The sequence below is a fragment of the Amblyomma americanum genome, chromosome 3, assembly GCF_052857255.1.
Source record: "Amblyomma americanum isolate KBUSLIRL-KWMA chromosome 3, ASM5285725v1, whole genome shotgun sequence".
Lineage (NCBI taxonomy): Eukaryota > Metazoa > Arthropoda > Arachnida > Ixodida > Ixodidae > Amblyomma > Amblyomma americanum.
Genome location: NC_135499.1, coordinates 151,883,340 through 151,910,502, shown reverse-complemented (window position 1 = coordinate 151,910,502; position 27,163 = coordinate 151,883,340). Strand labels below are relative to the sequence as shown.

The 27,163-nt window shown below is 50.9% G+C and overlaps 1 protein-coding gene across 1 annotated transcript in view; it reads left to right on the top strand.

Moving 5' to 3' along the window:
* The first annotated feature begins 4,013 nt into the window (after nucleotides 1-4,013).
* Nucleotides 4,014-27,163, top strand: part of LOC144125198 (chondroitin sulfate proteoglycan 4-like) — a 48,119-nt gene continuing 24,969 nt past the window's right edge. The window contains 10 exon segments of the mRNA XM_077658401.1: nucleotides 4,014-4,207; nucleotides 6,792-6,969; nucleotides 6,972-7,112; nucleotides 8,033-8,470; nucleotides 8,472-8,588; nucleotides 8,591-8,800; nucleotides 8,802-8,939; nucleotides 22,549-22,743; nucleotides 25,550-25,816; nucleotides 26,616-27,119. Coding sequence (XP_077514527.1) covers nucleotides 6,796-6,969; nucleotides 6,972-7,112; nucleotides 8,033-8,470; nucleotides 8,472-8,588; nucleotides 8,591-8,800; nucleotides 8,802-8,939; nucleotides 22,549-22,743; nucleotides 25,550-25,816; nucleotides 26,616-27,119 — 2,184 coding nt within the window. The 5' untranslated portion in view covers nucleotides 4,014-4,207; nucleotides 6,792-6,795.

The following is a 27,163-nucleotide window of genomic DNA, read 5'->3' as shown; positions in this document are numbered from 1 at the left end:
TTGGAAGAACACAAGACGGCTTCTTTCACGGGCGCCTCGATTTAGTTCTCAGAACTCTCGCCCTTTCCCTTTCTAGCACCCTCTCTTCTTCTCCTCCCCCCTGACTGTTGACACTTTTCGGGGTCCTCCACGCCCGCCCTTTTATCTATGCCCCCGCGCCTCACCCTTTCGGCCTCTCTTCTGGTTCATCCTCGTTTTGGTCTTATTATTTGCCGAACGCTACGCTTTATAGCGTCCTGCGGGAAGAGGCTGCGATCGCTTCTATTTATAAGGAAGACGGGGCGGCGGAATAAAAGGCTGAAGAGGGGATACGATGCCGACCCTCCGGCGCCGCCGCTCTTATTCGCATCTCTACAAAGAAGGCGCTAAATGCGCGTAGTGCGGAGCGGCCAATGTACCGACCAGTTTGTCTGCCGCGTGGATGCTCGACGTGCCCACGATGATCAGGTTTTGGTCCGGGGATATTGTGAAGTAAAAGTTGTCCGCTTCGGCCTCCCCGACTCGTTGTCGTAGGGCTAGGCCTAGCTCACCGTGTTGTAAGTTCTTCAAGCTTGTCGCCGTCAATGGTTTGATGATTAGCACCACATCGTCTGGTCTAAATCTGCAGAGAAACTTGGGTTTCCATGCAGCTTTGACTTGCCTTGGGCCTCCGGCTGCGCGCTCATCGGATGCCTTGTCGGGTTGCGCATGGTGGCCTCCGTGGGCTGACGTGGCCTTCCCTTGCGCGCAGGCTTGGAGTTTCTGGGCTCTTTTTTCAAAAGCCAGGATCACATTAGCGTTGCAGGCTTGGTCCCGACTGGTCTGCGGCACAGTTGACCATGCCATGCCTTCCGGGTCGTAGCCGCGTTGCTGGTTTGCGCTTGCCATGTTGGTCTGGAGCGGCCTCCCCGCCGCCGAACGCCGGCGTTCAGCCTTGAAGCTGCGTCGCGGCGCTATGGTGGATGGGAGGGAAAAACGCTAAAAAAAAGGTCAACAAATCGGCCCACCGGGTTGGGAGTGGTCTCCCTGCGTGCCGGCTGACTTGCTGGTCCTGTCAAGTCCAAAATTGTCGGGATCCAACGCGTTGGTCCGCCGCCACGGTCGAAAATCGCCGGAGCCGATGTCCCATGCGTCCGCTCGCTACGCGCTACATTTAATTAGGCACCAGTTGCTACAATCGAGCCGTTTCTGAAAGTAATGCGGTGTCAGTTCCTGGTGAAGACACACATGATAGGGGTGGTAGCTGTGTATTGATAGTGACCTCCAAACTGATGCCGGGCTGGCTCCATACGCGTTGGCGATTTCCCTGACACTTGCTTCTGGCTGGACAGAAACGTACGCGAGGACATCAATGTCAAAATCGTCGGTTGCGCTCCCTGATCTGTTCCTTTTCTGAACATGAACTGATCCAGTACACCTAAATCGATTAAATATTGATACGAACGTGGGACGAGTCGGCACACAACGACCAGGATGTTGGGCAGCATACGGTCTGGATGCCAGCTCCGCGTCCATTTGCGCGCTCACAATGTTCACCTTCTCGGCTGTGGAGTATTGGAGTTGCGCTGGCGCGGCCATTCACACAATGCGGCGCGACGTTTTAATCCTAGGCGGCACTTCCACATATTCAAGTGATTTGAAACATTGGCACTGCAGTGGCCTTGTCACACGCGCACCTCCAAGACAAGCACCTGAAATGCAAACGACTGCACTCTATTGGGAAACTGAAGCTAACACACGCTAACACAACCGCAAGAACAACTGCCCGATAGCACATAGCCACTCCCGCGCAAGCTCTCCTTGCCACGCTGACAAAGCTTTTCTTTTTCGGACGTGGTTCCTGGTCCGCAGAGATTATAAGAAAAAAGAGAATCAACCTAGTGATTAAATGAATTCATGACGACGCACAAAAACGAGCCCGTCGGACATACAAGAAGTGGCGCACACACAAACGCACACAAAAAAAAACGCCTGCAGAAGCGCCCATCAGGGCTCTCAAAATCAACGTTCCCGTAAACTGACGATGACTGTAATTTTCCTTATTCCGAGCGACGAAGCAGTCGATGACGCCGGCCGTGGTCTAAGCTGAGCGCCGAGGTTCTCTAGCGAGGAGTTAGCGCGCGTGTTTCGAATTGGGTGCTGCATTCATTACGACACGTCACCAGGGGACGCTTTGCTTACGCCATAAGTTCCGGCGCTACTCGTGCGCTGTTTCGGTCGCGTGGGGGGAAAAAGCGTCGGATTCCTTCGCGCTGCAGGGCTCTTGAAATTGAGCTTTTCTTTGTTTCAAAAACTGATAGGACATCGTCTTGTTCACGACATCAAACTCCCAATTGGGACTAATCACCCAGCTGCGATAATTAAAAAGTTAATTAGTTAGTTTTGTTACTTGTCTTGATAATTAGAGGGGTTTTGCAGCATACTATGTCCGTCGAGGCAGGGAGTGTGATCCTACACCTATTTTTTTGCTCTCATGAACCAAATATTTATTTTCGGGAATTTTGAAAGTGTCCGCTGAAACACCCGGTATATATATTTCCAGGCCTCAGACCCAAAAGAAGATTTAAGCCTACTTCGCCTGTCTTATGAATAAACATAGGGTGACAAAGCCTTCCTGTCTCAACGAAACGCGTGCATGACTGCGGACATGTGTTTTCAAAGACCTTAGAAGTACGAGTTAAAGTAAGACAGAATCGGTCAGAATTTTATTTGTATACAAATTCAGCACGTTCTATTCTGCTATGGTAATCCTTGAATTATGGTTCGTAATGCCTTTCTAAGCCCCCTAAGGCAACGTCAGATCGCCCTTTTATTCATGCCTTGCTGACTTCTTTCTGCAAGGCTGCACTTTATATTTGACGCTTTTTGAGAACGTAACTGAATCTCCACGTCAATACGAAGACATGGTCCCCGAGGAGGTTGACACTTGTAGAGGGTAATCCTATGTGTGAGGTTTGAGAAAAATCATGATGTGAACTTTGAGAATACTGTGAACTGTTACTTCGGTGTTATAAGAGAGATAAAAAATTAGATCTCAGCTTGCCGAATCAGCGCATTAATCAGGGAAGGCTGATTGGCATTAGCGACAGAGAGGTCTGGACTGGCTACTGAGCCGGAGTTTCCGGGCTCGAACCCGGCCGCTGCGGCCACGTTTCGATGGGAGGCGAAACGCTAAAGGCGCCCTGGGCCGTGCGATGCCAAGTGCGCGTTAAAGAACTCCAGGTAGTCGAAATTATACCGGAGCCCTCCACTACGGCACCTGTTTCTTCCTTTCTTCTCTCAGTCCTTCCTTTAGCCCTTCAATTACGGCGCAGTTCAGGTGTCCGCCGAGATGTGGCAGATACTGCGCCATTTCCTTTTCCAAAAACCAATTTTCAATTTCGACAAAAAAAGAGACGGGAACGACTTAGTGTACACCGACTTGTCCCCGCATCACAGGAAGGGGTCGGTAGCAGTGGTGGTGGACCACTTGAGGCGTCAGCTGGTAAGCGCCTCTATCACCAAAGAAAAACCCCTCAGCAGCTTAGTCGGTCGCTAAAGCTCTAGTGATCATACACAGCTGGTGGAGCAATAAAAGGCTGATGATTATTACTGCTACTCGCAGGAAGCCCGCAGGGACTACATGAATAGCAGGATCGACATCTTAATAATTTTGTGATTGCCACTCAAGATTTTCAAATCAATCAATCAAACAGTGATCGATTAGTTAATTGACTGACTGACTGACTGACTGACTGACTGACTGACTGACTGACTGACTGACTGACTGACTGACTGGGGTCGGTTACCGTCTTCGCAGAGGCGTCGTTCTTGGGCGACGGCTTCGTGTCCCTGTGGAGCTGGAGGACGCGCGCGAGACCACGGACCTGAGCCTGCGCTTCCGCACGGCGCGCCCCCGATGGACTGCTGCTGCTGGCCGCGGGCCCCGACGACTACTGCCTGCTCCAGCTGTCGGCCGGACGGCTGCGGCTGCGTCTCGAGCTGGGCGCCGGCGAGCCCGCGCTCCTCGAGAGCCCCGCCGGCGTGCGCCTCGACGACGGAGCTGGCACACGCTGGCCCTGCGCCGCAGGGGGGCGCTGGCGCTGCTCCTGCTCGACGGGGTGCACGAGGCCCCGAGGCCAGCTGCCGCCGCGCTTCATCCCAGCTGGACGTCAAGTGGGGGCTCTTCGCCGGGGGCCTGGGGGACTTCCAGGACCTCTTCCTGGGACACCCTGCAGTCCTTCCGGGGGTCAGTGCATTGGCTCTTTTCGCACGCTCACCTCCGTAGTATAGAGCAGCCTGGTCGGGGGCAATACCAGTCTCCTAGCCTTTTGGTGTTGGTCTGGTAGCTCTTTGGAGCTTCGGGCTAAGGAGAAACGCCCTCATCAGAGCATCCAAGAGGTAGATGTGCCACAGGGACCCCCGTTTCACACGGCGCTTTGGCTTCGGCATGTTTTGACAAACAAGATACGAATACATTATAAGGCTGGCGAGATGGAAAAGTGGAAGCATACTCTCGAACCGTAAAAGATGAAGTGCATATCTAGAGCGCAGCGTCAGTTAGCGGCACAGCGCTACTGCGAGTAGCGCTACGCTCTAAACACCGAATGAGCAGATGTGGGAGTAAAACGAAAGTAAGCTGTCTTCTAGCGCACTTCCGTGGAATGGGAAGTGCGCAGAGGCACATTCCCACCGCAAAGCATAGCAACTCCATGAACTTAGCAATGAGAGGAGGCTTTTAAAAGTGGCCCCACAGGTATTGAGGTTGGCAAGGTGGAGGATATTGAACCCTCGGTTGAAGTCTTCGTACCTACTAGAACTTCGCTTGTTTTGAGAGGGAGTTTGTTTCCGTTGGCAACCGTAAGTATCCCGCATGTTTTTGATGGAAATATACCCAAAGGCTTGGGCAGAATACCCCTCCCTAGAAGGGAGAGCGCTAGAGGACAGCTTATACTCTCTTCTTACTCCCATATAGGATTATTCGTGTTGAGAGTGCAGCACCTTTCAGTTCTGCCGCCCCTTTATCTTCATCTGTGTTTTAAAACATCAGAGTAAAGCACTGAGCAGTCTTTGCAAGTAAAGGCACTTCGTTTCGCAGAAAGCGCAGACTGCAGATTGGTTCCGTGGGCGCACACCGCCGCGGTGGCTCAGTGGTTAGCGCGCTCGGCTACTGATCCGGAGTTCCCGGGTTCGGACCCGACCGCGGCGGCTGCGTTTTTATGGAGGCAAAACGCTAAGGCGCCCGTGGTGCTGTGCGATGTCAGTGCATGTTAAAGAACCCCAGGGGGTTCGAAATTATTCGGAGCCCTCCACTACGGCACCTCTCTCTCCTATCTTCTTTCACTCCCTCCTTTATCCGTCCCTTATGGCGCGGTTCAGGTGTCCAACGATATATGAGACAGATACTGCGCCATTTCCTCCACTCCCCCCCCCCTAAAAAAAAACCAATTACATTCCGTGACGCAGTAGAACGGCGCGTTCCTTCCGACCTAACGACCGCAAAGTCGAAAGTTCTATCTTCATTTGTACTTAGGGGACATGCAGGCATTCTTCGCGCTTTCTTGGCGAAAATTATTCGCTCTTTTTCCTGGTAAGCGCTACTCTTACGGTCGCCTCCCTACGCGTTCAAGAGTCGCTAATATGGTCACGACACGCGTAGTAAATGTGAGGCGACGTGCCTTGCTCGTTTTGTTTTACATCATTGCCGTTCAAATATTACGCATATTAAAAAAATAATAAGTCAGACTTCTTCCTCATCTAAATGTCCTGGCCTCCGAGTAAACGGGAGACAAGCTTGGTGCTTGGACACCAAGGGAGTATCGATCTAATATTTCATGTGCCGAACTTATCGGGGCCAGTTGGTCCATCACAGACGCAAAGATAGAACTGCGCAAACAAGACACGGCGCGAAGAGTGTGGCGGTCGTGTGGCGCCTTTGCCTCTTCGCCGTCCGTGTCTCGTTTTGCGCAGTTCATTCTTTGCATCTGTAATATTTCACCTTTGTCACCGTAGTGCCAGTTTTGCCTGCGAAAAGCACTTCGCAGGTTGTTTCTCTTCTACCTAGTGAAGAACAGCTGGTTCCTTCGCGTTGCCATGATTTCTGAACGTGTAGATTGAAATCGAGTGAGCGCATGCACCATGCATCAAACGGTGGAATGCAGTTTTTATTTCTTTTCCACACTTCAACGGTACGGTTGATAAAACATGTTCATACGAAAAACTGAACTAGAATACAATACTGAGGAGCGGCGAGGACCAGGGCAGTCGCACACTTTCAAACTTCCTTTACTGAAAGGCACTATATCCCATGCAGCAGTTAAGCATGGCGATTTTTTTGTCGTAGGAGCACGAAAAAACTCACGAGAAGAACTTTTAACTGCACCCCGAAACTTCGGCAGAACATGCGCAAACTGTAGTAGTGCCAAGTGAACGCATGCTTTGCGGCACAGCAGGCTCGCATCCATTTCGACAATATGACAAGAGTATGTACTTAATTTGAATTTGTGCTGACGTGTAAGACACTTATCACTCGATTTTAAAATCTTGAATGGGCGGTTACTAGTGGCAGTAGGTCAGTTAGTGGAATATGTGTGAGGCGGCGTAATTTGATTCTTTTTTAAACATTGCACCGAGGTAAAGCTTAGAGGCGTCGAAGGAACAGAGAGGATAATTTCTGGGTGTACAGTAAGTAGTTCTCCTGTATGCTCCGTTGTTTATGTCTCCAACCTTCGCGCTGATAGAGTGTTCAAAATCTTGGAATCACCACCCGCCCACCTTTCTCCTTTAAGGACATTGTCTGAATGGTTTCCCTGACGGGGTGCTCTTGTCCGCAGGTGCATGGCGGACGTGGTGTTCAACGAGGTGGAGCTGTTCGAGTCCGCGGCCGCGTCGTCGGTGGGCGTCGTGTGGGGAGAGTGCAGCGAGGAGTTCTCGGCCACCCGCGACCAGCCCTTCAGCCTGGTGGAGGCGGACGCCTACTTGGCGCTGCCCAGGCTCAACGCCCGCACGGGAGGGGATCCCTGACGGTGGAGGTGCGCTCGCAGGCGCCGTTCGCGCTGGTCGCCTACTGCGCCGGGCCGCCATCCAAGGAGGACTTCGGTGCACTGGAGGTCATCGACGGACACCCCGTGGCGTCGCTCAACCAGGGCAACGGGGTGCGCGCATTACTCTTTTACTGCTCTTCCTTTTTTATCTCTTTTACTCCTTCTTTCCATTGTGAAGAACAGGGACGGAAGCATGGATGGAAACAACCTTTATTATACGACGTTCTATGTCCGAAAAACGTACCAAATTGGTCGCACACCGTCTTCCTCGTGACGGTCATCATGAGGTTTAAGCAAGCACTGTTGTAATGGTGGCTATTGATTTTTCATCTTAAGGTTGGCGCGCTATACTTTGGCACAAGGACTAGTTAAAGATAACAGGACAATACAGGTACGTGCGCGATGTTTAAGCCTCAGGATCTTCGAATTAGAGCATCAAGCGTGCACAAAATAAGTAGCACCTGGAACCGGATTGATACCCTGCGCAAGGGGGAACGTACGGATGAATGTAGAGGGGAAGGAGAATATATAGCAAGTACAAAATGGAAGTACGGACTTTGCGCAGGGCCAAGTCATAGTGTATCACGTACGCTGGACGGCCCCAAGAAACAACCGCAGCAGAACACATTTGGACAGGCGCATTCCTTGCCGCGTCAGAGCCGCGTCATCATGGCGTGCGCTCTGCAGCGACGCGGAGCCGCCACGAAACATTTTGTGAAGCTGCGAATACGGGTTTCACGGGGTGACAGAAAGGCCGGCATAAAACGGCGATGGATCAGGATGGCCAGATGTCCGCAGGAGAACTGAAATGGCCAGAACTGGAGGGTTGGGCCTCCATAGAGTAACGTCATTACAAGCGCTGCTGAAATGATTGAGCTTCGCCCTGTCCCCCCCCCCCCCCCCCCCCCGCTTCTTCTCCACTAATACCGGCATATCCACATGTTGCTGCGGATCGGTCTTTGAGTTCACGCTGAGTTCGGCCACCGCGAATCTCGCATGCCGTCACTCGTATATCGACGCTCCTGGCGCAGGTGGTGACGCTGCGCAGCGAAGCGTCCGTCAGCGACGGCCGCTGGCACCGGCTCGGCCTTCAGTTCGGCTCGTCCCACGTTGAGCTCAGCGTCGACGGCAACGTCGAGTCCCTCCGGACAGGCCTGGGCCGCAACCAGTTCTTCGACCTGTCCGGCCCGCTGTACCTCGGCGGCCTGGACGTGTCTGCTCAGTCGCGCGCCGTTCTACAGCACGGCCTGCAGTCGGAGACGTCGCTTCGCGGCTGCCTACGCCACACGCACGTCAACGACGCGCCCGTCGGTCTCCCGGACGCCGTCGTCACGAGGGGGCTGAAGCCCGACTGTGTCTGGGAGTTCCCGTGCCTCCAGGATCCGTGCCAGCCGGGAGCCCGCTGCGTGCAGGAAGGCACCGACGGCTTCAAGTGCCTCTGCCCCGCCGCCTCTGCCACCGCCGACGGTGGGGGGTGGTGGCGAGCGCGTCGACTGTGTTAGGACTAACTTCACCGGTCCGTACAAGGTGTACGCGGCGTCGCTGGACCAGCTGTTGGCGCTGTCTCCGCTCCGAGTCGCCGAAGGCGTGGCAGCGACCTGGTGACCACCGAACACATCCGGCTGCTGGTCGACTACCGCGACTTGGGCGTGAGCGACACCGGGGTACTGTTCCACGTGATGGACGCACCCAAGCACGGCGCCCTGGAGATCGAAGTGTGGCACCGTGGTACGCCCGACAACGTCTTCACGCTGGCCGACCTGTCGACCCACAAGGTCCGCTACACGCACGACGGCACCCGAAAACCACCGGGATTCGGCTGTCTTCGAGCTTGAGTTCAAGTCGCGGACGTTCGACCTCCCCGCCACGCTCAAGGAGCGCAAGAGGTTCGTGCTCCACGTGCTCGTGTCTCCGGTCAACGACGCGCCCAGGGTCAAGGTACGTGCTCGTTCGCGTTTCCCCTTTCCCTTACCCTCTAGCGTTGCAAGCCCTCACCTTTCTCCGGATCGTTAGCGCCGCAGGCAGGAGAGAATGTCATCTCGCGAGGCCCCTGCTGGCGTTCCGTACCCCGCGCGGGCTATTTTTGACTAGTAAGGACCCCCCCCCCCCCTCATCATTCTACCCCCTCTTCCATAGCGATGATCTGAAAGTGATATCTTTGTGGAATGGAAGCAGAGGGTACGGTCATGGCCTCTTTACGCAGCCAGGCCTAGGTCACAGCGGAGTCCTGAACGCGAAAAAAAATTGTGCTTGCGGCGCTGTGGAGGTTGGACCGCACAGAAGGATGCTTTCGACAAGGACTGTGTGTCGTGCAGCCCGTGTATCGGATACAGAGAAGTGCTGCGAGCCAAGATAGAGTTCGTTCACACATATAGCCGTAAGGATAAATACCAGCTCCATCGAAGAGAAAGAGTTCGACGCATAAAGCTCACTTTCCATTTTTGTTCTGTTCATAGATTATCCTAATAAATGTGTTATAGTAATCAACAGTTTTTTCTTTTAGAAGGAGGACCGTCGCACTAACAGCGATAGCAGCTTGCCTTAAAACATGCATTAGAGCACAACTTTACTATTCTTTCAGAAACGCGTCGTTCAGAGCTGAGGGTGGCGGTGGTAAAAAACTTTAATTGCTCTCAAAAGAGAACTTTTTGGAAGTATGCATGAGCCGGTCCATAAGAGTCCGGCCCTTAAAATAGTGGCATAAGAAGTTTTGAGGCCACCTAAAGCTGATAAACCTCTTCATTAATGTCGTATGTCGTTCGGATATGTTTCGCCATAAGAAAATTGCAGGGTGGCAGGCAGTTGATTGCAAAAGCAACCATAGTTTTGTTTATTATTATTACAACAGCAGCATGATTAGGATAGGTACCTAAGCGAGCGTTCTGCCCCACTTAAAAGCCTGGCACGCAAGCATGTCAATAAGCTTCCAGTTCGTGGTTTTTTTTACTTAGTTCCTGCTCATTTAACCTTATCATCGCGAGCTTGGCGATGGCGACCAATGAGTAGCACCAGTTTGTTTCATCTTCCTTTAGAACAACTGCTATTGCTCAGGACCTTAGCAGAACTTCATCTCAGTTCATTTTACGGTTGTGAATGACTGAGAAATGCTCCACGCTGCTTCCCTTCAGTTACGTTAAATAATAATAATAATAATAATAATAATAATAATAATAATAATAATAATAATAATAATAATAATAATAATAATAATAATAATAATAATAATAATTGGTTTTGGGGGAAAGGAAATGGCGCAGTATCTGTCTCATATCGGCGGACACCTGAACCGCGCCGTAAGGGGGATGCAGTGAACTTTCTGGCGACTTTCCAGTGCTCTTGCTCATTGCTTCATTGAACAATGGCGAGAACTCCTTTGAGGAAACCTCGGAAGAGAAGGACAGGAAACAAAGAGTTTCAAAGGAAAGGTGGAGATTGTATTGCTTCTTCCATAAAAAAAAATTGATCCCGAATCGATATTCCGGCGACAGCAAGATTTTGGATGCGCTAATCTTTGCCAATATGTGCGACTAAATAACTTATATATGCTTCAGCAAGTTTTCTGCTGCTTTTCTGGACTGTGTGACAATCGTCCCAACGCACTACACTCCTCGAGATATGTTCGCTTAAATTTTCTGTCTGTTTTGTTCTGATTGCGGGCGTACAGTGCTTTATTGCTAGAACAAACGACAGTGTTATTCGGCAGTAGTCATGTTTAGTTTTTCTTGCGCCGTCATGGTGTCCTTGATTTCCTGCGTATCTCGCATCTATTTCAATCTCAAGTTACAACGAGGTCAATCCTCATTGGCGTACAGAGTCCCCTGTCACTAAGCTTTCTGTTGTATTACTCTATATGAGGACACAATGCAAAAGAAAACTATGCTTTTTGCCCGTTGTGATTTGTTTGATGATCATCGTACACGATCGCTTTGGGACGTTAAACCCCCATAAACCAAACCATTGTACACGAAACCCGCACGGTGGCTGAAAGGCTATGGCGTTCAGCTGCTGAGCCTGATGTCGAGGGTTCGATCCCGGCCGCGGCGGCCTTATTTCCTACCAATTCGAAATGCAAAAAATGTGTGTGTGCTCTACAATGCCAGCGCACGTTAAAGAATCCGAGATGCAGAAATTAATCGGGAGCCATCCATTACGGCTTCTCTCCTAGTCCATTGCCAGCTTTGGGACTTTGAACCCAACATACGAGTAGCATTGTGCATTAATATTACGAAATGCTCTTCATAGCGAAGAACTCTCTGTATATCCCACGACTTTGCTATCATACCGAAGTTTTACTCCGCCACCTGCTATATTGCTTGGCGGCCTTCCAACTCGCAGACCAATTAGGACGCTAGAACTATCTTTAATTGTGATTCTGCGGGCGGTGCGCGCACCATGACGGTGATAGCTGAGACAGGAGATGCGAGACGCGAACTTCCAGCTTATTTATACAGCGATCTTTCCTCCCAGCGTTCTCATGCGTGAACCGTCCCCCCTCTGCTTCCTGCTTATTTTGCCTACATTTTATTCTTGTAGACGCATACCCTTCTAGAAGCATGCCCTACGGTCCCTTACTTACAAAGTCTATGCACTTGGCCAGTGTGGCCGCCTGCGACAAGGCACTGTAGAGCTGATTTCATAGAACGCGCCACATTGTTATATTCGGGCGCACAGCGAAAACACTCTGAAAAGCGGCCTCTCGGGCCGGAACGACGACTCGAGAGCTTTCTCCCGCACAAACTCTCGCATTCAATGTGCGCTTCATTTCGTGAGTTCATTGAAAAGGAAACAAGACGATTCGCTCGGAAGCTCCGCCCGTGATGAGGCTCGTCACGCAACAGAGGGCGCGGTCGTCGCACTTCTCCACGCGCATGCGCACCTTCGTCTTTTCAGGGATTCGAGCGCGGAGCGGAGCCGGTCATCCACGAGCTCGGGGTCGGAGCGGGCCATGCGTCTTTGCGTGCATGCGATGCGTGGTGCCACCGCCGCTCCGATGCAGCGCAAGCTGTCACGCCATCGCACCGCCATTGACGAGACTCATGAGCGTAATTAATGCGGTCGCGGGAGCCCGTTTTAGAGGGCATACTTGACGAAAATAGATCTGATTGAAAAGAGCGACTGCCCCCCCCCCCCTTTCCTGTTTAGGAGGGTCCTCTCCCAGGCGGACGCGTCGGTGCTCCATTCTTGAGGGTCATACAGTGACCATGTCGTTGCGGAACGATGACGTCACTGAGTTCTTTATTACGAAACCTTACTCTTACGAGCTGTCTCTTACTACTATTGTTACGGTGGACGATGCCGTTAAAGACGGAAATCTCCCTGATGAGCTGTAGCACTAAATGTGGCGACTTAACAAAGGTTCCACTGGTTTCACACGGGCACTGTCACGAGTAGTTAGTGCACCTCTGTGGTATTTGTGGTACTTTTCTAGGAGGGTTACCTGTGTGTGGTTGGGTCATGGATGACTAACCGCTGCATTGGCTGTCGTCTTGTTTGATGTTCTAATCAGGGTCACCTGAGTGGCCCCCTGAGTGGTTAATCAGGCCGTCTGAGCGAATGCCACTCACTAGCCCGATTGTCCAATACGTCTGCTCACTCAAGTAGATGAGCCAATCGTTGGCCAACTGATCTCGTCAATTTGGCGCATTATCAGTTTGAAGTCTGGCCAGTCGTCTACTATACCAAGTATTTCAGCGAGAACTTTCAGAAATTCTTAATACTAGAGTAGTTAAAATAGACACAAAAAAATGTCAGGCGATTTGAGTAATTAGGCCAACTGAGGATATGTGGACGTCAATCGTCGGCTGGAGCTACGACCAACTACGTGGTACGAGACTACCACCTAATTACCACCCCAATTTCTTCTTCCGTTTAGCTACTGTGCAAGCATCGTTCGAATCACGTTTTCCTCCTAACCGATGCTGCTCCATCTCTCCGCCTAGCTCGGTGCGCTTAGGGGTGGTGCCGCCTAATTGGCGCCCCATGTTCTAGCCTGGTTACCATCGGCTGCATATGGTAAATAAGCCACCCGGTGGGCAGTGTGAGCAGCGGCACAAGGCAGGGTGTTATGGCAGGTGTTGCCGTCGGTGGGACTTGAGTTGCTTAATTTGGTTGGGTTGCGACCAAGGTTGCTCTTCCTGAGCAGCCTCTCACGATTAAATGGGCTGCCACCTGACACGGTGGGCAGGTTGCAGACCTGGTGGATAGGTAAGCTGCCTGCCACAGAGCCGGCTTCAGACAAACAGACAGACAAAGAGACAACACCAAATTGCGGGCAATAGCCACTATAAGTGCTAGCGCACTAAAACTGTTCAGGAGCTATGCACTGTCAACCGCAGCGAACATCAGGTTTTGAAGGTATCACACATGTTACCTAGTTAATAAATTAAAATTATTTGATTAACTGTTAATTAACACCTTCTTGCGGTTAATGCCAACGGCGAGTTCGAGGCACGGATATCAACCATTGAAGCCAAGGAAACGTTCTCTAAAGCACTGCAGCGCGGAGAAATCCGACGCTTTCTTTTCCGCACAAACCCGAACTGAGCGCGTGAGGCAACCCTGCAGGAAGCTCAGTGCGAACGCAACGTCCGCTGCAGTGCCTACGTTGCAGTGCACTTGCAGTTGCAGTGCCTACGTGGCCAAGTTCCAACCGTTGTTTTTTGTTGTTTGCCTCACAAAATGGCACATTCCCATAAGGGGAGATTGGCCATAGCCAGGCGGTGGCTACTTGTATTGCAAATTGCATGCGGAAAACATAGGATGACCTAAAAGATTGGGCAGCTGCCTGCTCCATTGTACCACAGCCTGCACTTCTTCCTTAAGCTCCATCGCTCTCAAAAATAACGACCACGCAGTTGGCTATATGACTATCCTTTTCCTTGCACCAAGCGGCAAAGGAAAAGAATGCGCAGGGTGCGGTACAATAATGCAGGCAGTTCTAATTGGGCGCCGTAGGGACTGCAACGCGTCACCAGAGGACGCTGCGTTTGCACCGAGCTTCCAGCGAAGCGCGTGCTCTGTTCCGGATTTGTGTCGAAAAAAGCACGATTTCCTCGCGCTGCGGGACTTTAGAGAATTGTTTTTTCTTAGTTCCCAAAACTGATGTGGCATCAACCTGTCGTCATGCTTCGCATAGTCCCATTGCCACTAATCACAAGATCGCACTAATTCAGAAGATAATTATCGAGTTTTTGTTAATAATTACATAACTATGATTTTCACAGTAACTGACATCTGCCGCGACTGACTTTTGTCCCAGAAAAGGTGTGTCTCTATTTCAAACTCGCTATTTCTAGGAATTTCCGAAGGTGTTCGTTGGAACACACAATGTGTATGACTGATCAGTCCCGCTAATCTGGAATATGAGCAACCCGGACGCTGGCGATTTATCTGTCCGACTGGTCAGTGCGTAATCTGCCAGATCATTAGTCTGAACGCTGGCGGTCATCTAGCTGATTTGACCAGTGAGTTTAATTCATCTGGTGGTCACAACCTGGATGTGTTCCCGACCGTTCAATAAGAAACACATATACTTACAAACAGCTTTGTGAACCTTGGACCGTATTATTTAACGATTCATTGACCAATTCAATTCTGGGGGGGGGGGGGGGGGGGGGAGAGACTTTGCCATTATTGATCGCTACAGCTTTTAACGTCAGAGCTTGTAGTCAGCCTGTCGTTCGCTGGTTATACTACCATATGAGGCGCTGACCAAAACCAGAGAGGTGGTGGTGGTGGTGAAAGAATTTATTGGATATACATGGGGACAGGGAGGTATATGCTTAGATCAGCCAGTAAGGGACCGGTCCTTACAAGCACACTACGTGAAGAATGAAGAAAGGTAGAAGAGGTAGAAGAAAGGAAAAAGAGGAGAGCTTTGCAATATAAGTACCCTGGTTTCCAGGGAATTGCTCTTGCCAAGAGAAAAACGATTACTGCCGCATGTGTGGGGAGCTGTTTTGCAGTACGAGCTTCTAAAGTGACAACTTTAAGGCCCCGTGTCGCGGAAAAGTCGGCGTCGTCAGCCGTGAGCGAAAAATCCCCAGGAGAGCAACCCAGAGAGCAGTTCGGCTGTCCAGGTCACATGACCTTGTGACATCATCACAAACCACTACACCCGATTGTGAGCAAACTGCCACTGTGGACGGTTTCCTTCGAGTATCCTTCACTTATGTCTGTCCTGAGCTGTCTAAACTTGAAAATTCTCCCTGAGATCTATCGCCACCACTTACATGCATGTCCATCTATACTATATGGCTCTCTCAGTGACCTCTTCACTTCGATGGCCACCCCTGACACCCTCTTCGATGCTTCTCATCACGTGACCAAATTAACTGCGCATTGCCTTCTGTGGCTTCGCTCCTATGTTTGCGACCTCAACCGTGTCCCTCGTATAGTGATTCCCTACTCTATCGTCCCTGGTAACTTCGCGCACACCCTGAATTCCGGTTCTTGTTATTCACTTGGATCCTTTTGAATTTCTCTTTAATTGAGAGATGCAGTCACCATTGTACACGTCACGTCCGGTCTCATTACCGTCCTGAAAAACTTCCCCCATTGGCCAAAGGATTTTTTCTCAGTTCATGGTTCATATACCGAAATACTTCTCCATGTAATGAACCAGATTTCAAGGACGTAGCTACTGACATGGTACCGAAGACGAAATTCAGCTGTTTCTCACGTCACTTGCGTGCTGAGGCGTATGCGCATCGAGCCCTTACGACGCTACGCTGCGACTGGCGCCTGCTTTATAGACATTCCAGGCGGCGCTAAATCGGTGCTCGTAAAGCGAGCGGCGTTGCCCTGATCGCTCCGTCGCGCTCTCAGTTCACGGTTATAGGCGCGGCACTTAATGGGATAAGAACTATAGGCGGCAGAAGCAATGCAGCACTCTCGGATAAATTTCCTTTCCTTTTTTTTATTCTGTCTTTTTCTATTTGCGTGCGTATTGTTTTTTTATGTTCTCTAATCCGCCAAATAGAATCGCCCACAATTCAACGCTTCACTTCTGATGCGAGCTAATAAAGGTGAACGCGCCGCCGCCCACTACGGAGTAATGTTCCTCGCATGGCGGCGTTCCTGAACGGCTGTTTTGTGGGCTAGAGAGAAAAGAGGGAGGGTTAAGTGGGGGGAGGGAGAGGAACGGGAAGGGGGGTGCGGGCTCCCTAGCTGCTGTTGTGCAACGAATCGGGCTGCAGTAGTTTTCGTGGGAACAAGCCGAACGCTTTCGGAATTATTCGGCGCAGTCAGCTCTCTCTCCTTCTCTCTCGCTTTCTGCCTCCCTCCTTCTCTCATATTATTCTTCTTTCATCCTATCTGGACAAATATGGCGAATGAAAGGGTGAGAAGTTGGGGTAGGGGAAGGGTGGGGATGGGGCGGAGGGGCATGTGTACTGTTGGGCAATGAATCAAGCCTTGGTAGCTTTCGTGGCGCAGTCCGCTCCCTCTTTCTCCGCCCCTCTCTCTCTCTCGCCTCTTTCCTCCTCCGCCTTCTCTCCTCCTACTCTTCTTTGGTGCTTTCTGGTTGAATATGTCGTCAGCAGACCGGAAAAGAAAAAAAAGCAGCCTGTTTCATGGCCCATTGGCGAACAAAATCATTAATCCGCTCGGGCGAAGCGAGCGATGTGGCTATTCTGATTGTGCTGTCCCTATACGCGAAGGCTCGTGAGAGGAATAGCGGCAGATTCATAATAGGGATGGAACGAGGGTGGCGTTACCGTCTTCGTTACATATCCGTTCAGCGTATCCGTTACTCAGCCTGAACGACTCTCGCATTCTTCGAGGGGCTCACGTATGCGTGCTCAGGACGATTAGGGCGGTAATCGCACAAATCGCGGCTGATGAGATCCCGCGGGAAGAAATGTGGCCGCGCCCTTAACAACGCTTCGAACGATCTGAAACCTTATAAAGGGAGCGCCAACATTTCGAGCCTAATGCATTGGGACTGGTCTATGGTTTAACGGGCGATCAGTTCTGTAGTAATCCGGTTAATTTCCGATCCGCAGACACATCTAACCTTCCTTAGATGGTGCCGCGGGCTTTCTTGAAACTACCACACTCCTGATCAGGTTAGCACAGTTAGAAGCTTAGCGTCAAAACTCTCTGGTTTCTAGTGCGGCGTTCACGATTGGTACGAGCATTTCTGTTTCTAAATGCTTCACTCTGAAGGCGTTATGGGCACTGGAAAACGTTGCTCAACGCGAAAGGCACAGGCTCTACAAGCTTGAGCCCACGGCAGCACGTGCCGTACTCGTTGGGGAACTGACCACCTCTTATAACTACAGTGAGAGCTGTATGCAAAGAACTTTTGGTGCGTCTTGTTATGCAGGAGTGGGAAGCGTCTGCGCTTAACTGTTGGCAGATTGCATAGCCACTTCAATAATCTGGGCAGTGGGCGCTTGCGAGGCTGGGCCCCGTATAGTTATGACGTCAATCCTCGGGGCCTTGGCCTGTGTCGGCCTTGTAACTGGTTCTTCCCTGGTATGGCAGGGAGGTGACGTCACTTATTCGCTACGGACGAGAAGCCAGACAGTCTTCTTTTATCACTTTCAAAGTTGGCATATTGGGACGTCCGCAAAAGCTTGGATGGTACCCTATCAGAGTGGTTGAAAAGTTAGAAAAAAATTAACAGTGGAGTTTGCATCGCGAATGGTCCAGCGTTAGCTGTCTTGGGATCGGATGAAGACATATAAGAATGGACATCTGAGAGTGCGTGCTCAAAATACTAAGCCATCGCAGCGATGGCCTAGAGGTTAGAGAATACGCCTCGTATTCGGGAGATGCTGGGCTCGAACGTCGGAGGCACATTCTAACCAGATGGTGCCCGAAGGTGCAGTTTTACCCGTGGTTTCCCGGCGGTGAGCTTGCGGATGCAGTCGTCAGCGTCGAAGATCTGAGGAAAGAGTCAAGTACAACTAATGCTGTAATCACTATAGGCTGCCGCAGCAGTGGTCTAAGGGTTACAACCATCTTCCTGGTATGAAGGAGATGTTGGGAGGTGAGGAGGGGTGGGTGGGAGGCGTTTTACTTGTAGGCGGCGGTGAATTGCGGGTGGCGATGGCGATGCACCCCGAAAGGTGCCCCCTTCGGCCCCGGAGGATCCGAAGTGCCCTGAGGGCTACGAAGATGGCGCCACCGATGACACATTTTTGAGGAACGAGTTAACAATGGCTAACGCTCTAAAACAGTATAAGACCGTTTGCCGTATGTAGCTGGCTTTTCCCCCTGTTCTCATGCGTCCAGGATAGTGGCAGACCCCGCAGTCGGCAATGCACTTTCAGCCGCTTGAGCTCACCGACTAAGCTTCCCCAACTGACAGCTAGCCGAGGCATACGTAAGCTATCGTTGATCTTGGCCTTACCGAGCATGCTAAGCAGGCGCCACCGATCCGCCACGATCCTGGAAAACATGGCGTTGTTTTGAGGTCTTTTAATACGCCAAACCTGCAACGGAGACGTTATGCAAGGCCGAGGGTGGCGTGGTGGGTGTCTGGGATTAGCTGACAGCGCTGAGCCATTACCGGAGCCTCCAGATGCCATTTACCCAATGGACATTAAAACTACCATAGACGTCCTTCGGACATTTAGGACGTCCACAAGACGTCCAAGTGATGCCCAGTGCCCATTGGGTAGCGTCCGGCTCGGCCCGCGGGCCGTTCTCGGGCCAGGTAGCGGAGATATTCATCGGGCCCGGGCCGTGACTGGACTTCCGGTTAAGCTCAGACCGGTCCCCGACCGTAGGCTTTTCAGCGCAATGTTCTTTCGAGCCCAGGTTGACTCTGTTGGCTTCAAAGCTGTTGCGCGGGCTCCCAGACTTCGAAAAGCTGCTATAGACGGATGCAGGTTAAGTCTGCAGTGAAGCTCCGCCCACATTCACGACCGCCTCACACATTTCCTCCACGTCAAAAAGTAAACCATGGTTAAAACTTTTCTTCTTGCCTAAACAAAAACTAATCACAAGAAAAAATCTTAGGAGCTAGAATTTTGATACCGGGCTTGTTTAATATTGTCAAACGTTAAAAAGTTGATTTCGTTTACTACTACGGTGGGCAAGCGGAGTAATGCAGTACGCCGCGGACCGTGGCCCAGTGTTAACAACTGCTGTTTTTTTTTTAAGTTGTATCCAACTGTAGTAAAAATCACCTGATATAGCGTCGATCAGTGCTCAATATTGTAGCTTCAGATCGTATCTTCTTGCATCGCATTTCCGATTCTGTGACCTTTTTGCTTTGCTTTTTTGTTTTGTTCCTTAAACGAAGCTAAATAAACATTTCCTCTTAACTCTTCTTTTATTTCTTTGCGCACATTACGTTTGGTAGCAATTTTTCTGGCGCTTCCATACTCACATCAGAGGAGTGCTATAGCAGTTCATGCGGCACGGGAGGAATTTAGCTTAATCAAATTTAGCTTAAAAGCCTTGCTTTAGCACTGACTTCAGTGAGGGGGTGCGTCTAAATAAATCGTATGGCTGCACTTATCTGCGGTTTGTCATAAACGCTCAATAGAAAAAACTACTATGCAGTTATTTTCGTTTCATTTCATAGCGCCGAAGATTTAGAACAACGCAAAGGACAAAACAGGAGCCATGTAGACGGGACCGACGCTAGCCTTCATCTAACAGCCATTTTCAACTAATCCAAGTATTTATCTTCCTAAGGCACTTCTTTTCGGCTTATTAGGCTCAGGATATTATATATACCTCACATGACCGCAATAAGATCCACTTTGCATGTCGTAGCGTCCACAATATGAAAACTTCTACAGGCTTCTGCACTCTCGTCACCCCCAAAGCAGACGTGGCAGTTGTTATTTCACTGCACATAATGAAATTGTAGCAATTTAATTCATTTTCTGTAATTTTTTATTCAAGAATTTTTTTCTGCTCTAGTAAATTAGTGGTGCAATGAATTTCCTTGGGCAGTAATTTCGCAACAAAATTAATTAATTACTTACGAAATCACTTTCGTTGATATCCACGACTGCTCTTTGTGATTGCAAGCTTTCGTCCGTTGTTTGCTTGGTAGTGCGCCTCCAAAGCAGAACCGACGGCCGGAAATCCTGAGTTTGCCAAGAGTTAAAAATGGGAGTGCACTTAAGCGCCGCTTTAATAGTTTACGACGCGATAGCGTTAATGGGTTAATGCCCATACATGCGGAATTGATTATTCTCGTGTTTACATTCATAGATCCCTGTCAGTCCTCATACCTTTCCTGGCGCAATGGTGCAGCAGTTAAGCGATGCGCCACAGCTCTGTGATGGCAGGTGCTGCCACCTGTGAGAGTTGGCCAATCCAGGATGCTCTTCCCGATTGAAATCATTTTTGCTAGCGCTTAGTCAACACCCGAGACAGAAAACACAAATGCACAGGACAGACGCTTTGTGTTCTTTGTCTCGTGTGTTCACTAAGCGCTAGCAAAAATAATTTCAAACGCTTTCCAACTAGCCCGTTTCCGCCTTAATAAATGCACTTCCAGAGCAATCACTCGCGACCAATTGTTAATTTAACGCCCACCTGCCACGGGGGTCACCTTGCTGACAATCCGGTAAGCAGGTTGTGTGGACACCACAAAGTCACGTGACCTAGGCGGCCCACCTATGTGCTTCTCTGGAGATTTTTCGTTCACAACGTCGACGGCGACAAGGATGCCAGTTTTTTTTTTTTTTTTTGTAGAACGTCAGCCTTAACGCTGTCGAGTTAAAATCAGGTGGGACTGTCCGTACGAGACTGCCGGTCCTCTGTTGTCCAGTTGCTGCCCGGAAATACTATAGGATCAGGCAGGAATGCACGTGTCTCGACCTTGCAGGTTTTTGAAGGGGCAAATGGTGACCTGCGGAACTCATGACGAGTCAGGAGCACGCGCAGAGGCCGTGATGGCTCGGCCATTGGCTCGGCTCGCTGCAGGCACCTTAGGCTTCACTGCGTGGCCACGCAGAGACACACATCGGTATTTCCGCCTAACTTCAGTCATACTGCTTACGCAATAAATGTAAAGCGGGTGGAATGGGGGGGGGGGGGCGACAGTTTGCGGGGGCGGAATCTGACGGAAGGCCAATGAACGTGTGTACACATCGCGTCTTGAAAATGACCTGGTGTTTCTTTTACTACGTTTGTTTGCATTGGGATAGAGTTGTTGAGACTAAGTTGAACGGTATGCTTATTGCGACCAAGCACATTTTGTCACCTGACCCGGCTGGCTGTTTTCACCGGGTCTGCGCGGGCCGGGCCACTGTATGCGCCTGGCCGGGTCGGGTAAGACGAGCAGTCAGCAGGACCTGTCCGAGCCGGGCCTCAATATGTAACCCGTGCAGTACTCTAGTCTGAACAATATGCTCAGATGCGGTAAGTCGGCCGCTGCACCCGAGACCCAGCGCCACGTGACAGAGTGTCGCACCAATGGAGAGCGGCTGCGCGCTCGTGGTGCCTTCCTCTTACGTTATGGTGTCGATAGCAGGCTCAGGCCTGTATACACAACGCGATTTTCGTAATTTGTTCATGGTGCAGCCAGCACTGAACTTTAAAGCGAAAATGCGAAACGCACTGCTTCACTTAGCCTTACTTTAACACACAGCTTCCCCGCGCCCTGTAGCGTTTGTATCGACGTTTGCAACCGGAGTGCGTTGATATCGCGTCAACGCGAATTGTTCATGTGATTAAACATCATCGATTAATTGCCACGACATGTTATAATTTAGTGTGTTACCTAAGTTCCTGTAACCTAAATGGCTCGCAATATTCGCAAGGTCACGCACGGGCTTTTCGGAAGAGTGCATGGCCTGAAATGAAAGCTCGAAGAACACATATATTTCGTTACGAGTGCCTAATTACACGCACTGCGCTCATTTGCGATTTCGACGTCCGTTAAAGCGCGCTGTTAGATGCGTGGATTTTTTTTTTTTCAACCTGTTTTTCATATCTTGTTACTACCCTAGGCGATAAGAATATCGGGACGCAAGCGTTTGTCCGCGTACAGAAAATAACTTTAAAATCAACGGCTACGGCTTCAGAAAGTTTCCTCATTCAAGACAAAGGAGAGGGGTTCAAACACTGTGCCTCAATAAATGTTGTGTTCGGCTGGTGATATTGGGAGTTCGACGGTCAGTGGCCAAAGGGCAGTTAAGTGGCGCTGAGAGGTGTTGATAGAAAGCGTTTACTGGGGGCACAGGCAGTGATTGTACACAGACGTTAAGGCACTTGAAAGTGAGCTCTGACGTTGGAGTGAGTTATAAAATCATCATGAATGGTGTTGCGAAAACATGAAGGTTAAACAAATTAAGCGACATATAGGCTTTCCACATGAACTGCGAAAGAATGTCCAGCACTTTCGCCTCACGCTGACCGTTCTGAGAGCCTCCGCTAATTGAAGAAGCATTGCGGCGGCGTTGTCAGTGCTGTTGATGTTATCCAGGATTGCATAGTGGACGCCATGCAGTGTCACTTATTTCTAAATGTGATGCCGTGGGCCAGTATATGCGCACAAGTTTCCATAACTTAGCCCCGACAACGCTTTGTGAAGTAAACTCAGAAGAATATTTGTGACCTCTGCTCCCAGGTGTCCCCGGGCAAGCAGCTGCGGCTTGCCAAGGGCACGCGCAAGGTCCTCTCCCCCGACTTGCTGCACGCGGACGACGAGGATACGCAGCCGTCGCAGCTGATCTACACGGTGCTCAGCCTGGGCGATAGGGACAAGGACGGATTCATGGAGCACGCCGAGAGGCCGGGGGAGCCACTCAGGACCTTCACACAGGTGAGCAGTGCGCTGACGCTCGCTCACGCACAGCATTTGTCAACAATGTGCAGCCAAGGGATTTGGTTCCGATACGCCTAGTGGCACTCTCTTACATCCCTAGAAGCACTAAGCTTCGGAGGAATAAGGGAGAGAACAGCTTTCTACTTGGAGAAACTAGCAACTCTGACGATGCAACATGAGACACACTGGTTTAGACGCAACCATAATGGGCTGTATGTTTTTTGATAAAAGCCACATTTATGTCCAACATAGCTCAGTCACGGCAGCGAACGTAAAGACGCGGAAAACTTCTTGGGTCGTCCTTGATAAACCTTATATCACTGTTTTCTAAGCCTGGCTCTTTTTGTTTTGTTTAGTCAGCGTGAGGAGGGGATGAAGCCGCGTGCGCTGAATATTACCTAATGCATCTTTACTCACCACGAGTAGTTTATATACCAATATTTTTATTTTTACCTCCTCTTTCGTCTTTGTGTACTAAGGCGTTTCATATATGTTTGCGTTTATTCTCTCCTACCTGCGCTCAACACCTTCCCCAACCCCGCGATATATGCCCGCATATACCCTGGGGTCTACTCTCCCTCCTGTCAACTATGTGCCAACATGCCACTCTATCCCACATACTCTGGGCTTGCCCTCAGGACTCCCCTCCGCGAGGTTTGCAGCTCTCGAATCCAGACCAGTGGGAGGCCGCATTGCTCAGTTCCGACTCAGACACACATATCCGGGTTGTGACAAGGGCTCTAGAAGTCGCCGGACGCCACGGGCTCATGGCCACTTGATGGGGCTATAACCCCACACCAACTGCTACCTTGGTCGATGAAAATAAAGTTTATCCTCCTCCTCTCACACATCCGTGCGTTCTTTTATTTTGTGATATTTTCTACAAACGTGACGATTCATTAAATCTGCCTACCATCGTGGAATGGTGATGCCTTAGAACTTCACCATCATCATCATCAGCCCGGCTACACCCACTGCAGAATGAAGGCCTCTCCCATGCCTCTCCAATTAACCCGTCCTGCACCAGCTTCTTAATCCCATCGGCCCACTTAACTTTCTGCCCTCCCCCCTGCTAACTTACCGTCTCTTGGCATCCCCTCCGTTACCCTTAAAGACCAGCGGTTATCTTGCCTTCGCATTGCATGCCCTGCCCAAGACCATTTCTTCCTCTTGATTTCGACTAGCATGTCATTAACCCGCGTTTGTTCCCTCACCCACTCTGTCCTTTTCATATATGTCTTAACGTTACACCTATAATTTTCCTTTCCATAGCTCGCTGCGTTGTCCTCAATTTAAATTGAACCATTTTTCGTTGGCCTCCACATTTCTGTCCCATTGGTGTGTTCCGGTGATGGTTGCCATCTTGGCGATCATCAAATTGCCGCGAGGGTTTGTAATGTTTGTCTGTGCTAGAAGTCACCCTGCACGCAACCTTATCACGTTGTTTTTGGCGCGAGACGTTAAACAGAAATTTCTTGTATGATTGTATCCGCGCGCAGCTAATTTATGGCGGTCTATACTGTCGTAGGTACATAACGCGCTTTATTTCAAAAGCACATAATCACCTTTGAATTGAGCGAGGTGGAAAGCGGTGGTTAGTGTGATTTTCGACAACCGGCAAGCACAGTTGCTGATATCGCCGCCGCTGAGTTGTTCAGTTGCTTCTGTACGCAAGTTAGGATGATAAATCATTGGAACTCTTCGCGCGCCTGGCTGCCTTTTGTCTGCGACCGTGCCTGCCGTCACAGCCACATGGCAATATCATCACATTCTTCTATTAGATATCTCGAGTTTACTTTGCTGATTCCTTGTCGTTGTTTTGGACATTGTATTCAGTACGCTCAAAGCTTTTAATTGATTGAGTCCTTTATAATCCACAGGTCTTCGGGGCTTTATTTTACTTTGTGATGATTTTTATTAGTTGTGGTTCTAGGGCAGCTTTTTATTATATTTTAACCTTGAGCGTTCTTAACTGCACAACATTTCAGGAGCAAAGCGCGTTTTTTTTTTATGGTCGATCTACAGGAGGTCTTCTGGAAAACTTTTAGCTCGTGGCGCGCATGCTTTTCTTGTCGGCTTTTTTCGATAGCTGCAGCTTGGGCACAGCTCTCCCTATCATTGTTTTTTCCGGACGAAGGCGTAAATCTGGGAGTGACCTTGGTCTCAGTCAGGATATAAACGCATTTCTAGTGGCATAAAGGGCTGTGAATCCAGAGCGTCCCAGAGCGAATCAGACTATGAATGACGCCGTAGTGGAGGGCTCCGGAATAATTTCGACCACCTGGGGTTCTTTAACGTGCACTGACATCGCACAGTACACGGGCCTCTAGTCTTTAGCCTCCATCGAAACGCGACCGCCGCGGCCGGGCACCACAGCCACTGAGCCACCGCGACGGATTCAAATGACACATGGAAAGTGAGAGAAATCTTTGATGTGAGGAGAGGGGATAGGCCGGTCGGTAAAACACGTTTCTGACATGCTGCTCCATGCTAGGGTAGAGAGAGAGAGGAAGGGGAAGAGACAGAAATACAGGTAATAAAAGTGAGAGGTGATAATAATAGAGTACAGGCAATGACGATGGTCATAGGTATACACACAGCTTTCATTCACATAGCTGACTTTAAAGACGGGGGCTCCTTCAAGGGCGGGTGCCCAGACCTGTGGCGCACGACAATCTGCAGCACTGTTTAATCTGGGCGCCGAGCTTGTGCAGGCTCGTGCGTGCTTGTCGCCGAGCTTTGACTGAATGAAACTCAGGAAGGCAGTGATTGGGCAGCAAGAGCGTCCGTGCGCTCCTCGCAGGAGGACATCGACCGGCGCCTGGTGAGCTTCGTGCACCGGGGCCGCGAGGCGGAGTCGCACGTGGCGCTGGGGGTGTCGGACGGCGGCGGGCCCTCCGGCTCGGACACGCAGACGGTGGTGCTGCGGGTGGTCACCTTCGAGCTGACGCTGGCGCTGGTCAACAACACGGGCCTCATGGTGGCCCGCGGAGGGTGGGCCGCCATCAGCGCCGCCAACCTGTCGGCCGCCACCAACGCCCCCGACCAGAACCTCGAGATACGCTATGAGGTGGGCATCTCCCCGTTCGCCTCTCCATGCATGCGCATCAGTGTGCGACATCGCCGTTTCCAGCTCGGGATGCATAGTGGCGCAGAAGTTTACGCACTGATATGACACGGCGGTGTGTATCAAAATAACTGGAATGGCGAAGAGACCATGGATGTCTCAATGCCATGTAAAAGTAGCAATGGGCGATTAAGCTCTGAGCGTTTAGTCGCGAAGTCCTTGCTGGCTGGGTCCCTGCTTTGGCTGTTTGTCTCGCCTGTCTCTGCCTGTAACAAAGTGCATGCGTGATAAAGAAGCAAAATAGTGAAAAATAATTTGAAGAGCTGGAAACTTGAATATACACCAATATCCAGCCAATACAGACGTCAGTGCGAATTCCTCCCACAGCACGAGAGGGAAGCCAGCTGGACCGTCGTATCGTCGTCATGACAACAGTATCCACCAGAAGAAATCTTCATCCCCGAGCAGGGAGGGGCGCTAACCACCGCCGGCGAGAATGGAGCAGCTTCGTATCCCGGTCCCTCAGAAAATTCGGCCACCGCCGTTGCTTATCGTACTATGTGCGTGCGCAGGAATCATTCACTTTTAAAGTTCTCTTCTCTTCCAGTCACCAGCTGGGCTGAAGTACTTGAAACCGAAACTAACCGGAGTTTCCTACCTCTGCCTTATAGTCACAGACGCTATTTCAGAAGAGTGTCACCCGTGTTGTATTTGACCGCAGTCGAAATCACCCTCGATCACTCGATGCTTTTAATCTGTACTGCGCGCGCCTTCGCTTCGTGATGTGCCCCTTGTTGCGCAGGTGACGAGACCGCCTCGTCGCGGCACCCTGGAGCGACTCAAGAGCACCGGACGATGGTCTCCCGTGGGACACTTCAGCCAGCGCCACATCTTGCGTGGCAAGGTCCGATACGTGGACAAGTCCAAGGAAGACCACGCAAAGCCCGATCCGGGAAAAGGCGCAACGGCGACACCCGACGACCCGGCCGCGACAGCGGCCTCGGACAGCTTCCAGTTCTGGATCTCGTGCGCCAGCGCACGGGCGGGACCGTACGAGTTCCGGCTGTCGTTCGAGAGCGTGCAGGCGGTGCACAACGAGCAGCTAACACTGGAGGGCGTCCTGGAGGGCGTCGTGAGCGCCGCGCACCTCACGTACGCTTCGTGGCCCAAGCCGTCGGCGGCCGACGCCGTGGTCTACACGCTGGAGCAGCCGCCGCAAGCCGGGAGCCTCCTGCTCGCGACGCTGCCTCACGGCGCCGGCGCTCCTGTCTCCCTGACGGCGGGAAGCCGTTTCACGCAGTTGCAGGTGAGGATGGTCGAAGAGTAGACCTGGAGGCGGTATAGATATAG